General features: G+C 49.4%; 2 protein-coding genes across 7 annotated transcripts; both read left to right on the forward strand.

The window, feature by feature from the left end:
* The first annotated feature begins 583 nt into the window (after nt 1–583).
* On the forward strand, nt 584–3,836 carry LOC124691856. Of its 6 annotated transcripts, none has more exons than XR_006999198.1 (7): nt 584–699; nt 2,133–2,288; nt 2,415–2,482; nt 2,640–2,817; nt 2,898–2,990; nt 3,165–3,255; nt 3,385–3,836. XR_006999198.1 is itself a non-coding variant. In XM_047225135.1 (3 exons), the coding sequence occupies exons 1-3, from the start codon at nt 2,537–2,539 to the stop codon at nt 3,228–3,230; spliced, it is 327 nt and encodes a 108-aa protein (XP_047081091.1). In that variant the 5' UTR covers nt 2,511–2,536; the 3' UTR covers nt 3,231–3,378. The 6 variants fall into 6 exon arrangements, 1 of the variants encoding a protein (XP_047081091.1); XR_006999199.1 differs by having other exon boundaries at nt 2,640–2,804; XR_006999201.1 differs by having other exon boundaries at nt 2,640–2,704.
* A 6,543-nt stretch (nt 3,837–10,379) lies between these two features.
* Nucleotides 10,380–16,471, forward strand: LOC124689819 (glycosyltransferase family 92 protein At1g27200-like). Its single transcript, XM_047223288.1, has 5 exons — nt 10,380–12,441; nt 12,567–12,612; nt 12,685–12,735; nt 12,839–13,763; nt 16,220–16,471. Exon 1 carries the CDS (start codon nt 10,380–10,382, stop codon nt 12,210–12,212), a length of 1,833 nt encoding a protein of 610 aa, XP_047079244.1. The 3' UTR covers nt 12,213–12,441; nt 12,567–12,612; nt 12,685–12,735; nt 12,839–13,763; nt 16,220–16,471.
* The last annotated feature ends 1,559 nt before the right edge of the window (nt 16,472–18,030 follow it).

An 18,030-nucleotide genomic window follows, 5' to 3' on the forward strand; every position in this document is an offset into this window, starting at 1 on the left:
TCAGGGCGACAGAACGGCGATGATGGTCGAGGGGCACCAGGTCGTACACGGTATCATGCAGACGAGATGCTCTCGCCACGTCCCAGTGTTCATCGAACCAATAAGCAGGCGGAGGCATCAGCAGACAGGGTTCATCCCAATGGTACATCTTACATTTATCTTACTGATCTGGTCGTAGAGCTCCCTGGAACATGCGCGTCCGTAGATGATTACCGTAAAATGATTTTTGTACGTGTAGCATTACTGGTGGATTTCCTATCCGAACGCACACTTCTCTCAATCTCTCTCCTCACTCCGGTGGCCCCCACACACTGCCTCCCCACCCACGCCGCCGCGCCCCATCCCACCGCCGGCCCGAGGATCTCGCTCGCTCGGGGGCAGGCCAGGCCTCCCCCGCGGACATCCTCTCTACCGGTTCCGCTGCCGCAGCCACCGCGCGCGCGTTAGAGGGCTGCACAGCGCCGGCCTCCACCTCCCGCGGGACAAGTGATGCTGGCGAGGATGCCCCGCTCCACCCTTCCTTCGAGCAGCCAGGGATACGGTCCCCGCCGCCGTCCTTTGCACAGCCGTGTGCGCACACGCCTCCCAGCTGCAGCCGGACGCGGATGACGGGCTTCCACCGACCACCGCTGGCTGCGCTCAAGGCCAAGGCCAATTGCACGACTGGTGCAGCTGTCGAGCCTGCTGCGCCTTATCTAGGTGCGTATGTGATTCTTCTCCTTTCCTGGAGCATTTATTTCGACTCAGTTCAAACTATTACTATGTTGTTCCAGTTAGTAATGACATGAACAGATTGCTTGCCCTGTCTTCTATATCATGGATACGTAGATTATTTTTCTGAAATATAGAAGCAGAGTGGTCAGCGGAAAAATAACACCACCCAGAAAAGTTCAGTGTGTGTGTACCAAAGATTATTGTACTACTCAGAGCAAGCATGCAAACTTCACATCGTGTGTAGGAGTCCAAAAAGTACCCTACAGTTACATAGATTAATAAATATATCTAGAGGAAAAAATAATCTGGAAGTATATTGCTGAGAAAACATCAGGGCCTTTTGCTGATTGTGTGAAACTCCCCTGCAACAGAGGATGCACCAATAAATGATATAGACAATCTAAATGGGAGAAATTCGAAAAGAAGTGTGAGCCGCATACCAGGAAAATGACATTTTGTTCAGTATTAGCGTGTTGGGGAAATAATCGATGGCATCGATCAGTACTCTACATGTAAAAGGAACAATCGTATAAGGATATCAACAAGTTAACTTAGAATGCAGTAATCAGTTTATAGGAGGCAGAAAAGATCGGTTGCAGCCTCTTGTAGCATTGTAGGTAGTCCATGGATGCCAATACACATGTCTTGGATGACAGTAGGAGGAAAATATATGATGTCTTGGCTGTGGCTACTGAGCTTTGATGACTCAAAATAAGGTTTCATCCACACGCGGCAGACGCAGATGAAGACAATCACTATAACCTATAGTAAGTTCCACAATCACTATAATGAAGTGGGCTGGATTTTTACAGAAAAGGAGGGGGAAATGAGAAGTGGGGAGGCGATGTGGTTAATTGGAAGTGGAAAGACTGCGTGCGAAAAGACCGCTTGGGATTTCATTGTTGTTTGGCAAAAAAAAAAGATTTAAAAATAATATATGATGTGGCGCTGCTGCTTGTACTGCAAAAATCAGTAGTGTGGGGGTCCTATTTAGTTATAGAAGATATATCTGTTAAGGAGGCACAGTATTACACATGGAGTATACTAATTATCAATCTAAATCTGACATATGTTCCACTGTTAGCTTAATCCACTGCAAAACATGTGTTTCAGTATGTGTCATGTCCTGCTGATATCAGTCTTCGCTGATGTCTAAACATGTATTGTTAGTATGTTGCCTATGCCTACTGCCCCTCACATTAATGGTTTTGTAGAACCTTGCTGTTTCAAGCTGATGTGATATTACTAAATTTTTGCTAGCTGGATGCTGGAAAATTTGGTCTGATAACAATATAATTGTTGGCCTTATCCAACTAGATAATCTGAAGCTGTGGTTTTGTGTAACAGTACTCTTGTTTTTATGTAAACAGTGCGCAAGTTTGGTCACTATGATTAATTCTGTTCATTTTATTGCCTAGATTTGTTGGTCATGAATATGAAAGGTGCGAGAAGATTGCTGTTGCTGCTTCTTTAGCATATGAATGTGTTGAAATGGCTACTCAAGGCTGCATACCACAAGTACCCTATTCCAAGCAAGTATCGCCAGGTGTTTCAGGCAGTTGTAAAGACACCAGGTAGTTGATCGGTGAACAGTAAGGGTATAGTCAAGAATGAACAACAAGGATTGTCTATATCTGAAATAGTTGTGGTTTGCACGCATGAAACATGTTTGGATTCGATTTCTTCTTCGCTCAATGCAGGTCTTAGAAGAAAGTTCTAACGGCAGGTTTTGATCCACCTAGATCTCGATGGTGCTGGAGCCTCTAATGTGAGCTTTCTTTTTATAGATTTTTACATGGATAACAAATCTTGATAGTACTATATGAATGGTAGGAATAAGGATGAAATGCCTTTACTTATTTTCTCAGAGCTCGCTGTATCTCGTGGTTGGTGCATAACTAACCTTTTACCATTACTTTATCCAGTGAAGAAAGGAACTTGTGTTGTCACTGTGGCCCTACATTTTGTGCTGACTGCTCAAGATTGCCAGGTAGCAGCCTATTTGCTGTGTAATGTACTGCTATGCAGCCTACTCAGAAGAGATCCCTGAACCATATCTGAATGGGGCATCAGTTCCCATTCCCTTTAATGTACTTTTAAAAGGTTCAAAGTACCATCTCTATTTTTGTGCAAGGGGGACTTTTTTCTAGTATTGACCAGTTGCTACTTTCGTATTTGTTCAGGAGTTGGCTGAACTTGTGCACAAGGTCCATTTGCTTTGCCGGCTAGCAAGGGTTGGGGTAGTTGACATGGCTTGCAATGGGCCTCTAATTCAGGTGCATTATACCATTGTTCATTTATACCATTTAAATTTCTCATGTTCCAAGATGATGCAGTTTCATGATAGATTTTCAGAAGTACTAAACTGAGGCATCTTTCAAGATAAACCATGTTTGTTTGTTTTTCAAAACTTGATAAACCATGTTTGTTGTTCAAAATGTTCTTTTCAGGCTTCAGTTCTCTGTTTCACCACACGACTTGCTGTGGAATGGTGTAGACATTCAGAAACTGGCTAATAACCTCCTTAGTCTTGTGAGCTGGGTAAGCCCTCTTTGGGTTTACATGTATTTACATATTGTTTCCATACATTCTTTTCTTTCTTAAATAAAAGAATATATTGTGCATGTAGTTCTATTGTACATTCTGTGTAATTGCATGATCTACTGACAGGGGATCTTTCAAATGAAATATGGCTTTCGCACTTCAAGTCATGTAGGCACGACTGAAGAGGTATTGTATCTGCTCCCTTACGACTGTGCTTGCTGAAGGAATTGGCTCCACCTCTTCCTTTTCAGATTTAAGAACCGTGTAATTTTGAAAGAGCGTAATCTTATTCCGTTGCGCTACAAGCTATTTTTCCGTTTGACATACCTGCACCACCGAACCGCGTGGCGCTAACAATAATCATACAAAACAGGATCATAAACCATACAACGGAGAGTGCTAGTTCAGTGCGTGCCCTGCCCACCTCATTGAATTGCTTTGAGATGAACCTGGTATAAGAGCATGTCTAAGAGCAGGTCTAACAGACCCCGTAAAAGGGGCAAACCCGTATAATAACCGCCGGTTTGAGGGTTTCGGCTCTACCCGGCCATCTAGCACGTCCCGTAAAAACGGCTCCCGAATCGTTTTTTGCTGTTTTCGAGTACGGGGCGGGTCCTCGCCCCCTACTTGTGCGGGGTGGGAGCAGGGATAGTGGGCGAAACCACTATCGTCCACTCCACTGCGCGGGAAGCATTTCGCTGAAGCCAACTGCCGCCGCCGCCGCCCGATCTCCTCCCCCGCGCCATTCCCGACCGGATCCGGCCGCCATGGACCGTCCGCAAGAGCCGCCTACCGCCGGCGGTACACCTCCTTCGGACGCGGTGGTTGATGTCCCCGTCGGAGGTCCGCCGGCCGCCGGCGTCGTGTCCGCCATGATCGCCTCCACCATCCCGTCGAAGAGGAAGAGGATCCCGAAGCAATTCTTCGAAGCACCGGCGGCGGCCGCCGATTCACCGGCGAGCGCCGCCGGCTGCCAAGAAGACGGGCCGGTTGAAGAGCAAGGCCGCCGGCCGAGGGCGTGGCGCCGGCCAAGGTGCGGACCAAGGCAATCGGCCCGCATCGGCCTCGCGCCTCCGCCGGCCTCCAAGGTCACGACCCCTCCTCCGTCCGTTCCGGCCGTTGCACTGCCCGCGCCGCCGCCAACCACCATCGACGTAGACAAGGTGTTCGATGTTGAGTCCACAACATCGTACTTGGAAAAAGCTCAACGATTCCGCGGTGAATTTGGACGCCGGTATCGGTGCATTCGATGGGGAGTGCAATGTTGAAGACTTTGATGATGAGGAGGAGGATGAGGGTGACGAGGAGGTGGTTGAGGTTGATTCGGCTGCCGCCGGTTCTTCGTCGACGCCGAGCCACGCACGGCGAACTACGGCGAGATCGAGGACGTCATCTTGGTCCGTGCTTGGAGCAAGGTGGGGATGGATGCGTGCACCGGAGTGGACCAAGGCGGCAAGCGCTATTGGCGCCGCATTGAGGATCAATACCATCGACCGAAGCCTCGCACGAAGAGCATGGCGGACGGATCCTACCGCTCCCTTGAAGGCCGATGGAACATCATCAAGCCGGCTTGTTCTCGTTGGAGTGCCGCCATGGATCAAGTGGCCGACAACCCTCCTAGTGGATGCGTGCTCGGAGGACTACATAAGTTTTCCTTGTGTTGATGATGTGTTCATGATGTGGAAACATCTCCTCATACTATTGTTGTGCAGCCCAAGTATGCTCAAGGTAGGTACAAGGACATGGCCGGCTCAAAGAACAAGGAATTTCAATTTGAACATTGCTTTTCCATCCTTCAACATCTTCCTAAATGGAAGTTGCGGGACAACGAGCCAAAGTGCAAGAAGGAGGCACTTATCACCATGGATGATGAAGCGGAGGACATGAGGGGGAGAAACACCAAGCAAGCCCGAGGGCAACAAGAAGGCCAAGGAGAGGGTCAAGGTAGAACTTGAAGCAGCCTAGCTTCGGGAGAAGTTGGATCAACTCATGAAGTCCAAGGAGGCATTGACGATGAAGACGTTGGAGACCAAGCTCATCATCACCGACAAGAAGAGTGTGGTGAAGCTTGCCAAGGTGCAAGCAAGGAAGGAGCTTGACATGAAGATGATCGCAACCAAAGAAGCCAAGGCCATGAAGGAGCTCTTGGCCGAGGAGAGGAAATCATGATGATGCGCACCGACGGCATGGACGAGGATCACCTGGCGTGGTGGAAGGAGACCAAGGCGGACATCATTGCGAGGAAGAAGGCTGCGCGTCAAGCTCGTGATCAAGGTGAGTCTCCGGCGAGCGGTGGCGCCGGTGGTGATGGATCCGTTGATGGTTGATCACATTTGGGAATTCCGTGGCTTGAACATTGCCTATGATCGTGTTGTGATGTTAAAACTATGAATTATGCATCACATATTTTTGATGTGCTATGTTTGATGTGAAATTGTTGTGCAAATTTCTGTCTAAAACCCTGTTTTGAGGGGCCAAAAACTCGGACGAGCTAGCAGAGCCCGTATCCCCACCCCGTAAAACAGAATTATTCTGTTTTACGGGGTGGGATACGGGCTCGCTAGCTCGCCCGAGTTTTTGGCCGGCTGAAACCGGATACAGGGCCCTTTACTCGTGTTATACGGGGCGAAAAAATACGGGGCCTGTTAGACATGCTCTAACAGGCCCCGTATTTCGCTGCCCCGTATAAGTCTCTTATTTCGCCCCGTATCGAAAAACTGCTCCATTTCGAGCCATTCCGTCTAGCAGACCCCGTATTTCGTCCCGTATTTTCAAAAATAAAAACCCCGGGAAGTTCATCTTCATTGATCATACTAGGGATCATACATACATATTGATCATACTACATCTAACTAAGCATCAACCTACGTCTAGTCGTCAAGGATGACGTAGGGGATGAAGGCGATCCTCGCCGCCTCCTCCTGCGCCTGTCGCGCCTGCCGCGCCTGCCGCGCCTCGAACTCCTGGACGGCGGCGATGGCCGCCGCCTGCTCGTCTGCCTCCGCCCGAGCTTTCTCGGCGGCCTCCGCCTCGGATTCGGCCACCGCACGGCGGTAGGCCGCCTCCTCTTCCGCCGCCGCGTCTTCCTCCTCGCCGCCTCCGCTTCCTCCGCCGGCCGGTGCCGCCGATGGTGGCCCTCCATGCCGCCAACGCCGCGCGGTCGCGGCCGCCACCGCGCGCGCCATTTCTCGAACGCTTCGCCGCTCATCGGCTTGAGCGGCGGGTCTCGCTTGTACCACCGCCCACCCGCGGCGTACTCCCGGAGCGGCTCCGGCACGTACGGCGCGCCGGCGTGCTTGCGGGCCGCGCGGACGGCTCCCGGCGGCGGACAACTTGCACTTGAGCCGCCACGCATTCTCTACGGTGTCCGGCGAGCGGGATCGCTTCGATCCGCTCGCCGGCGAGGCGCTACTGCGGCGGCGGGAGTCCATCCTGGCTTGGGGGTGGAATGCGGCGCGGAGGAGCGGCTAATTGCTCGCCGGAGCAGGAGGAGGAGGCGGCGGCGCACGGCGGAGCTAGGGTTGCGAGTGAGGGGTTAACCCCTCACTCGCACTCGCGCCCACTATATGTACGGGGCGACGGGGCCGATTTCCTGGGCCCCGTATTCCGCCGAAACGGGGCGGCCCGAATACGGGGCCTGCTAGACGGCCCAAACCGCGCCTGCCCCGTATGTCGCCGGAATTTTACGGGGTGGGCGGGTTATACGGGGCCTGTTAGACATGCTCTAAGAAGAGCAAAAGGAGTGAGCATTTGGTGCACATGAGCACCACTGCTCTCAGTTTTTTAAATATTAAAAAAATTATGTATCTGTGTTTCAAAAAATTATCACATTTATTTCGTGAATACATATATATGTTTCGAATACTCGTGAGAAGTTTCGGTAGAAGTTGCATTGTATTTTGAGCTACAAGGAAAAAAACAAATTTGTGGCTACAAGTTGCATTGTATTTTGAGCTACAAGGAAAAAAACAAATTTGTGGCTACGTATAGGTACATATATTTGTCAGAAATTTGTCTTTTTTGTATAGCTCAAAATATAACATATTTTTCTCCAAAATTTCTACCGTAGCTTCGAAATGTTTATATGTATGTAGGTATTTAATTTCATTTTTTTTGAAATTTAAATAATATGATTTTATAGCACCGGGAACACTGGTGCTCATGTGCTAAAGACACTTTTCGGAGCAAAAGGGCGTAACCAGTGCTCAAAGCTATCACTGATGAGTGATGTTGGCATAGTTGGCTGAACTTACGTGACTATGACTTTCTTTTCCCAGTAAATCCGTCCAGCGAAAGATCCTGAATTTTACACCAAAAATATCCTTTTAAAGTAGGGTATTCGTGCGGGGATGGCAGCTTAGGATCAACCTCATGAAAATTTTATATTCCCTTACGAGGGTTCAACCACGTGGAAATGTTCTTTAATGTAATTTTCAATTTAGCTGGTCGTGACCAAGAAACCACCGGCTTTACTTGGTGGGCTGGGAATGCCAGGCTTATCAATTTGTGCTACTGAGCAATGAACACATTTGAAATGCCTCATTTACGTACTAAAAAAGCCCATGAATGAACAAGGCTTAATTTTAATTTCCACACTTAGCTACTCTAGGTTAGGGAGTAGGACTTGGGGGAGAAGTTCTCCCACACATTGTAGGGTCTAGAAAAGGGTATTTGTAGGTAGCATTTCCCTTGAATTGCTTTGAGATGAACCTGGTATAAGCAAAGCAAAATTTTGATGACACAACTGGGGCGCTTCGTCAGGCCCGCCCTTCTGGTATAAGCAAAGCCAATGGGATAATTTGCAACATGAGACTATTATTTGTACAGACACCCATCGTGTAAATGCGCAGTCCCCACTAAGTTTTTGGCCGCAGATTTTTAAAGGTTCTTCTTCTCCACCGAGGATGAACTTGAGCTTCATATCGCGGGCACCTACACCACTGCTGGGGACTACGCCACTTGCGGTGGAATGAGCGGGGAATTCTGCATCGAAGCTGATGAAGGGCCTCCGTAATGGCACAACGGCCTGGAGGTCGTATGTGAGATGGCACCGAGCAGTTACCAGTATCAGCGCTCGGAGCAACCGCCCTTTAGCCATGAGATTTGGTGGCAGGCTAGCCCTAGGCCAACAGGAAGCCACCAAGGATGAGCTCCAAGACTATTGTACTCTCCAAAACTTTCCGCTCTGCAGACCTGCAAAGAACAACACCACATCGAATCTCCTCTTCTTCTCCACCACGTCGTTGGCTTGAAAGAGGAAGGCTCATGACCTCACTGCTCAGACCTCGAGAGCCCCATATGAGCTTTATTGAAGGGTGTAGAAGCCATGCCGCCGCCCGCCTCCGGCTCCCTCCATCAGAGCACCACGAGCAGCCATGCCGCCACCACGAACCACCGGAAGCACCTCGCACTCCACAACAGCAAGATCCCCGCGAGCTCACACCATTCTCCACATGGTTAAACCTAAACCTAGCCCTATTTCTCTCTCGCCTCTCTCACGCCTCTATCCCCTTGAGAGTCGCCGCCCGCTCTCCGACCCCTCTCCTCTCTCTCTCTCTCTCCGGCGGCTCTGCCGGATGGAGTAGAGGGGAGAGAGGGTGTCCGACCCTTTTGTACATAATAGCTAGGGCTAGTGTTGGCGAGCTGCCGGTAGTTTGGAGTAGAGAAGCGGTGATTTTGGGCAAGATTTGGTGCAGCCTGGTGGGATTTCTTCCTCTGCTTCGATGGCAGGAGTGGGTGGGCGGCGTCTCCTATCCAGGGATCTCCATGAATAAGCCCAACGTTCTCCAGATCTGCAGTGCGGCGGTGCTGCTTCTCCTTCTCCTGGCCGGCCGTGGAGGCGAGGGAGAGAAGGAGTGCAGTGAAGCAGTAGGTGGAGCTGAAGGACGGCGGGGGTTCTCCTCTGCTTTGGTGCGATGGCGCGGCGCCAAGCAGTCGTCCATGAAGCCCTCTGCAGTTCTTCCGAGGTGGAAGACTGCTGAGTTTGCTTCTGTGATAGCCCTCTTGATAAGCGCCTCTGTTGTCTTCTCCAAGGTCGTTGTGTTGTCTCTGCTCTCTTGGCCGTCCGTGGTGGCGAGGGAGAGGATCTTGGCAGCTTCGTGGATCTTGAAGTTTGGCGATGGCGTCGGGAGATTTCGGAGTCTGTTCACCCTTCGGCAGTTCTTCAGCGACGGTGTGATGTTGCCACCGCTATCTTCGGCCAGAAGATTGGCCCCGCCGTGTGGTTGCTCCTGCAGCGTTTTCTTCATCCAACGGAGGATCTTCTTCAGCTTAAGTGCGGTCCTCCAAGCTCCTTCTCTTCCAAGTGGTTTCGTCCCCAACAAGAGGTGGAGTGGCGACATCTAGAGGTTGCTCATCGCCGTCGTGTTCCAAGAACTCGATTGCGTTTCTGCAATCTTTTTTAGGGTCTTCCATGTTAAAGTGCAGGGCCTCGTTGTAATTTTCTTTCCCCGTAAGGTCCGACACACAAATGTACACCCACCGTCGTAATACAGATTTCAGGCCCTTCGAGGCCTTTCCCATTCAAAAAAAAAAACTAACCATAGCCCTATTACTGCTATAAGAGGAGGCCGTCCCCCTCTCCCGTGTCGTCTCCGGTCGACAAAGCCGCCAAAGAGGTGCTGGGGAGGACACATGAGCTGTGAAGAAAGGGGAGGAGGAGAGAGAAAGAGAAAGGGGAGATGAGAGCGTGCGATCGGTTTGGAGAGCTATGAAGCTGGAATACGTTGGTGTGAAACATGGTTATGTTGTTGGCGCTCAAAAAAAAAAACGATGCGGCAAAACCCTTTTTGAGTAGAATTTAAACATAGGCCGTGCCCTGCTGGGTAATTGGGCTTCGTAGTAATGCGGCCCACTTAAGGCAGATCCACGCTAGACTGGAAAGAAAGAAAAACTGCGTGGAAAACAAGCTGACTCGACGAGTTCGTGTCGGACTCGGTCGATGCCCGGTCGGTTCGTTTTAGGGCATCGTATTCGTATATCGACAGCTAGCCCTAAACTCGATCAGGTCTGAATCTCAATCTGCAAACAAGCTTTCGTTCGCTCGCTAGACCAAGAAAAGCTTCCTCCGATCTTTGCTCCCAATTTTCGACTCCCGCCGCTTGCCGCAAAGCTTTCCCGCCATGCCGAAGCACCCCCGCCCCAGCCGCCTGCGCCGTATCCTCACCGCCGCCGGGGCTGCTACCGTCGCTGGTCTTGTGCTTTTCTCCGGGCGCCAGGCGGTACTCTCCAAAGCCCCCGTCTTCTCGCCGGGCCTGTTCCCCGGCGGCCTCGCCGTCGAGAGCTGGCCGATGCCTCAGGAGCTGCTTCGCCCGCCGACCTTCCTGTTTCCGCACCCGTCGGAAGCCGACATCGATTTTGCCCTCCCGCGTCGCCTCTTGCCGCTCCGCCCCCACTCGCAGCCCCAGCACGACGCCGATGCCGTCTTCCTCCCTGATGAATCGGATGCCGCGGTCTTCCCTGATTCCGATGCCGTCCTGCTCCCTGACTCCGAGGTCCTGGTCCTGGCCGATGAGCCTGTGGACGACGCGATCTGTGCCTTCCAAGGTGGTGCCTCGTCCCCGGCGCGTTCTCTCGGGACGCTGCCAGGGCCCGGACGCCACGCCTACCTCTGCGCCATGCCTGAAACAGAGCAGACTATCCAGCCGCTCCAAGCGCCCCTGCTGCTTTCTGCCTCCTCCTCCGCTGACTCCCCCGCCGCCGCCCCTGCTGATCTCCCTGTCCGCCCGATGCTCAACTGGAGGAACCGGCTTGTCTTCGATTCTGCTGTTCTCGACGGAGGCGACGTGCTCGTCTTCGCGAAAGGTGTCATCCGCCGCCAGTGGGCAAACACAGCCAATCCCCCCGTCCAGTGCGTGTACCATGGCCGTGATGATGGCGCGTCGGCCTCCCTCCCAGCCATCACTGCGGCGCAACAAGTAGCAAGGTGCCCCCCTCCACCGGCTCTTCTTACTTCCAGCAACACCCAGCTCCGGGTAACACTGTCTGTCACCGGCGAGGAGCCCATCCCCTCCCTTGCGATATACCGTCCACAACAAAGTGACCTTGCAGCAGTAGCACCACCTACGAGAAACAATATCTGTGCCTGCACAATGGTGCGCAATGTCTCAAAGTTCCTTCGCGAGTGGGTACTGTACCATGATGCTCTGGGCGTCGGCCAGTTTTTCTTGTACGACAATGGAAGCGAGGATAATTTGGCGGGTAAGGTGGCCGACTTGAGGTCCACAGGAGTCAACATTTCCACCGTGGCCTGGCCTTGGACCAAAACGCAGGAAGCTGGCCTTTCCCACTGCGCCGCAGTGCACCAAGCATCGTGCCAGTGGATGGCATTCGTTGATGTCGATGAGTTCATCTTTTCTCCGGACTGGAAAAATTTAGAGAGTCCCTCAAAGTCCATGCTTGAAGCACTTGTCTCGGTTGATCCACAGATTGGCCAAATCTATCTCCCCTGCTTTGATTTTGGTCCCTCGGGTCAAACAGCACATCCGCAGGAAGGTGTTTGTCAGGGCTATACTTGTCGGTTGAAGACCCAGCAGCGCCACAAGTCCTTCGTCCGTCTTGACGCCGTGGAACCTTCCCTGCAGAACTCTGTACACCACTTCTCCCTCAGATCTGGTTTCACTAACATGTGGACCAGGCTGGCGCGCATCAACCACTACAAATATCAAGCGTGGACAGAGTTCAAGTTGAAGTTCAAAAGACGTGTTTCTGCATATGTAGCTGACTGGACTGATCCGGTGAACCTAAAGTCCAGTGACCGAGCTCCTGGTTTAGGAGTTGAAGCTGTCGAACCACCTGGTTGGGCTGACAAGTTTTGTGAGGTAAAGGATACTGTTATGCAGGAATTGAGTGTAAGATGGTTCGGTACTGGATTCGGAGGCCATGGATCATCCAAGTCGAAGGGTTCCCATGAAACCCACACCGGTGATGTTGCCCTCTCCCCCTCTCTTCCATAGTTTAAAGTAATAAAACATGAACCAAACACTCAACTTGCCAAAAAAATAAGATAGCCCTTAAATTTAATAGTATACATATTTTTTGCAAAATATTTGTTTGTTCAACTTAAAATTTTCATTTTTTAGGGTGTTCTGTTTCAGGATCCTCTGGAAACTCCTATTTAATGTTTCTAGATGCTTTTATTTAGGTTTCCAGTAATGTTGGTACGCCATGTTCTTCTTTTTGCAGGTCTGTAGTATTCAATGCATCTAAAGATCCATCATTTTATTATCTCCTGTCACATGTTAGCATAATTTATCTGTGATATAGACGCTTCAATGTATTTCATCAGGTTATTGCGTTAGTTCTTGCAGGTTCTTGGCGCGCTTCTTTTGGCGCTGGCTGTTCTTCTGGGTGCAGGTATGGTGGATTTGGGTGTTCATTTATTTTTTCTTATCCTGGGTTTTGCTCTGTTGACTTGTTGTTTTGCAGGTGCGTTTTGGTGGGCGTTGGTAGCTGCTGTTGCTGAATTTCTGTTTTTAGGTGAGATTTTGTTTTCATATTTTTATGATTGGACTTCTGTTGCTCTTTTTGAGAAAGTACAAGTTTCCTGTAGATCCTAATTCCCCCGGTTTGTTCTTTCTAGATACTGATATCTTGGTCATCTGTAATTAGGAGCAACTGCTATTGTCAGAAAGCGAAGCGTCCCACCAGAGGTTCTATGTTCAGCCATCAGTACACACAGGTTAAACTCCCTGTTATTCTTGTGCGTTAACCTATGTTACTCTTGCTCCTTATCTGTTCTTCCTCACTGATCTTCAGTTTGGTACCTTGCAGCCAGTATTATATTTCATACTAAAATGTGACAGATATGCCATCCATGATCCCAACGACCTAAATTATATTTTTGGATATGAACCGAATAAATATCACCATGTTTTCCCCATATAGGAAAAAATGTATAGTCAGTTCCTGTTTTACACTTACAGAATATACGTGGAAATTCAGTTGGCAACAAGAATCTTATAGAGGTTACTTTCATTTCCCTGGGTGATTAGTTCAGGAAAACATTTTTCGGTCAGTTATGTATATCCCTTCTAAGGGTACACTTTATTCATTGAATTAGGAATTAAAAGTTACAAACGTGCAGGGTGGTGGCAAGGAGCTCTTGCAGGAGCTCTTGCAGCCTCCAAGGTGATTGCACTATCGTACTTTCTTTATTTTGTTTCTTCTGTAGTACACAAGCCAAACTAAAACTTATAATCTTGCTTATTTTGATGTCAAATTGGTTGAGCTATCTCTCTTTAGGATGACCAAGTTTATGGGTTTTTTAACATTTGCTACGCTAATTGATCATTGTTTTTCTCCATCTGCAAGTTCTGAGGATTAAAACTGGGAGTGGCAGCGATGACGACTGACACGAAGGCGGTAGCCGGTAGGAAGGGGGTGGTTTGATGTGGGTGACGTGACTCCCACATATTACCCATGGTGTCTGGTGGTGGAAAACGAACTACTGTGATGTCGAACTCTGACGTGCCATGACGGCACCACCCATGACCGCCGCTTCCCAGGTGATCGCACTATCGTACTTTCCCAGGTGTCGAGGGCTTCCTGCAGATCTACCTGGGGCTGCCACTGTCAGCTGTGAAGCTCACCCGGGCTGCCTTCTCCCTGGTGATCGCGCTTTTGATTAACTCAGCGCTTGATGCCCTTGCGGACTACGCCACGGACACCCCGCGTTCCTCCCTCCCGCGCTGCTGCACATCCTTGAACGGCTGCCCTGCGACTTTCTGTGGAACGCTCTGGATCATCCCTCTGGAGCCAAGTGCCTGGTGGCCTGGCAGCAGGTGTGCCGTCTCAAGAAGGAAGGCCGCCTGGGCGTTCGCTGTCTCTTCAAGCAAAACCGGTCCCTGCAGGTGAAGCTGCTACACCACCAGCACTCTGACAGCACCCTTCCCTGGTCGAGGTTGTTGTGGGGAATGTCGGCTTGCCCCATTATCCCCATGAAGCGTCCCATTATCCCCATGAAGCGTCCCTCCGTGCCAGCCGTGCACCGGAAGTGCCTGGTCGAGCTCATGCCGTTCTACCGGGATATCTCAGCTGTCTGCATCGGTGATACCCACCACACCTTGTTCTGGCTTGACACCTGGCTCGCCGGTGGTGTGATCAAGCCACGGTGCCACGTGCTGTTCACCCATGCTGTGAACGCAGGGGCCAGCATGCACTCTGTACTGCAGGCTGGCCTTGCCGGGGCTCAGGTCCCCCGCCTCACAGCTGTCGCCACTCGGGAGCGCGCCGAGCTTGCGCACGTTTCCCGCTCGGACGTGGACGACACATGGTCTCTGGTGCGCTGCTCAAAAGCTAAAGGCAGCACATCATCTTCAGATGCAGCCTCGCCTCTGGCTTCTGGAACTGCACACCCACCTGATGCTGATGTCCGCCTCCTACACTCATACAATGCTCCCCTTCCCCCCCTGGTGGATCAAAGAATGGCTTCCACTTCCATCCTTCTGTGCTGCTGGAACATCTGAAGGCACCGCAACGCTGTCACCTTCAGAGAGTAGTGACCTAGCCTGTCGCTCTTGCTTCAGATGTGCCGCGATGATGCCTGGTTGTGGCGTGCCTGCCTCCCTTGGGATGTGCAATGCTCCACTGATGCTTGGCTTCTCTTTCTTAGCTCTAGGCCCCCGTAGGTCCCCCCTTTCTGCCTCCTTTTTCACTGTAATCCCCAAACTCCAGCTGTATATCTGGCTTAAGGCCAAATGTTTTGAATGAAAAAGTTCAGGTGGGTTTTTTGGACGACTAACTGGCTCGAGTGTGCTTCTTGCTCAAAACTCTGCTATTTCTTTCTAGCCAGATCTTCCAAAGGGTTATTAGATTAGCAGCTTGTTGAAATCTTTTAACTGCAGTGAAATCTAAGAAGACCATTAGCTGGCCAGACTTGCTTGTTGAAATCTTTTAACTGCAGTGAAATCTAAGAAGACCATTAGCTGGCCAGACTTAGGAACTGTGTTTGATAGTTGTTATGTGTTAAATTATCACTGGAATACTGAGGAACCAATACTTTTTTTTCAGATATTTGAGGAACCTGACCACACGGCAGATGCTTCCACATCAGATAATTGTGCTATTATCTTTCCTCTAAAATCATATGCTTGCATCAGTCCTCACAAACGAGTGATACTGAGCAGTCTATGTAGGTTCCAATTCCCATCTTTATTTGCAGTGGTGCATATTTGTAGTCTTTTGTTCAGTTTGCCCTTACTCAACTCAGTTCCTGTCTTTTCAGTTTTCTATTGCAAATGCAAAACAACAACAGACATCCTTCCAATGGTTTTTTCCTTCATATAATGCCGGTGGATTCTGTAGGTCCTATTGCAGAGATTATGTCTCTTCTTCATAGTTGAAGTTTATACCGTGATATACAAGCCTGCATTTAAAGAAACTTATTATATTGTGAAGATGAGTAAGAAATGACCCTTTTCATTCTATAGTTCTGATTTTAAATAAACTTGCTAGATTGTTTATTTCACAGGTTTGCATGTACCACTTAATAACAGGAAATTGTCTGTGAGGGCTGCAAGATCTTATTTACCAAGCCTCCATGCAGATTTAGAAAGTTATGTGGGTTGAGATTGCGGTCTTGATACTTTGAATGAATTCTGCTCTTCATATTTAATTCTCGCCATAGTTACTACTCCATCTAGATTATTTAATGGATCATTGAGTTATTATTAGATGACTCAACTGATGCACCTTGGATTGCTGGTTTAACTGCATATGTTTGATTTCTATGCAGACACAGATATGTTGTTTATCTAAGTGATTTGAGAGATGTTTAGACTGACAATGTTTGGGAGATGTTGGGTCTTGTTAGTCAATAGAGTAGTTAGCATGGCAATTGTTCTGTCAAATGATGTGGAGATTTACATGGAACTAGAATAGAAAAGAATTCACTATTTTCCTTTCTTGTATCTTCCCGAACTACTGCATTTATGTTTTATCTTATCTTTCAACTCTTCTTCAGATTCACTTGGTATTTTCCATCTCTGGTCTGATCAATGGTTCACGGACTGAACTGCCGACTAGAAAAATGACCTCATCTGTGCTTATGGTGTTCTTTCCCGTATTTAGTAGAAGATTTTTTTGTAGTTCTTTCATACAGTATATGATAAGGATAGCTCCTGTAATTGTGTGTCTCGAGTTCCAGATAGACCCAGGGCATCCACATGTACATGTATTTGTTTTTTCAGAGGGGAAAAAGGAGTGAAAACCAGTGAAAAATAAGGCATCTTTCTTTGAGTGTTCCATGTCTGGGAAATTAGCTATGGAGGCATGAGCAAGAATGCTTTGTGATGGATGTATGTACATAACAAGAAAGAAAAACTATATCTGCTTAATGCTTCATGTTTGTGTGCCCAGGAAATGAGATGCCATGAGCCTGGCGTATACCCCTGTGTTCCTAGTTATAAGGTGCACACGTTTTTCGAGACTGACTTTTGTTGCTTTCTGTTATGACCACTAGCCATTGCCGAAATAAAACTGAATTTGATGCGTAGGAGCTTAACTTGAGATGGAGTTCTCCTGTTGCGTTAATTCCATTTAGAACCCCATGCTCGACGTAAAGAATCAAAATAAGTATACCTGTACCACAATATTATGGCATGCCACCTCATTGTGTCAATGTTGTGGAGGCATCTCTGGAACCTGAAAGCTGTAGAGCTGATGCTACAGCAACACTGCATAGCCCAAGATGGATGTTGATGAGCCGACTCTGGTCTCTGGAGGTTGGGCTCATCATTCGGCCGTTCGGAGGTCGCGTTCTATGTATCAAGGTGCATCGTGAAAGATCGGGAAACTAGTCCTCATCATGTGTACCCACATGATCCATAGGACCGATAGATCTTGAACTCCCTTGACAGATTCAAGCACATATGATTACTCTTGACAACTCAAGAACTCACACATCTTTATTGGATAACTAGACGAACGTCCGAGACGCCGTCATAGGGCCAACCCCGCAGGGATGGTGATAACTGGAACCCAAGGTTCTACATGATCTGAATCAAAACTAGACCGCCTCAAACCCTAGCCGTCCCACCTCCTTATATGAGGGGGAGGGTGGCTGGCCAACCCCTATTGGGTTGGGGCGCCCACTTATGGGCCTAACCCTAATTCGACTTGGACAGGCCCAAGTCAAATAGACTCAACTGAAAACCCTAATTTGGCCCACCACATGACCTGGCTACATTATTATTTCCTAATAACAAGACTATAATAAAATACTGGTACAACCTTAGACCTAATTATCATATCAATGGTTGTCCTAGTGTACCAGGCCTGGATATCCATATCATCTCTCCCCTTCTTCAAGAAGCGTTATCCCCAACGCGTGAGGGTCTTCTGGAAAAAGGGTAGCGTCAGATAAGAACATCGCCGGACTTCATCCTCAAGCCTCGCCAGTCTTCCACACCTCATCCTCCCTCTCGACTAGCTTTTCTTGACCTTGGCGCCCCTTTGGTCTTCGACGCCATCAACCTGATTGAAGTTACGAGCATCCTCCCAAATGCAACTGAAGCGCGCCATACAAATCACCCAAAACAAACAGAACAAACTCATGTCCGCCATGGATCCAAATAAGCTGAACACACCCGAGTACGCACTCTCTTGGATCACCAATGTCTTCCTCCTTTGAAGAATTTTGTTGATACACTCCACGACGCACAAGCAGCAACAACAACAGCAAAAAGCAGCAGCAGCCGCCGGCCTGGAGCCGCCCCTGCTGACCGGTCGGCCAGGGGCCCGGTACAACCGGCCTGGGCGCCGGTGCATCCGGCT

The sequence above is a fragment of the Lolium rigidum genome, chromosome 2, assembly GCF_022539505.1.
Source record: "Lolium rigidum isolate FL_2022 chromosome 2, APGP_CSIRO_Lrig_0.1, whole genome shotgun sequence".
Classification (NCBI taxonomy): Eukaryota; Viridiplantae; Streptophyta; class Magnoliopsida; order Poales; family Poaceae; genus Lolium; species Lolium rigidum.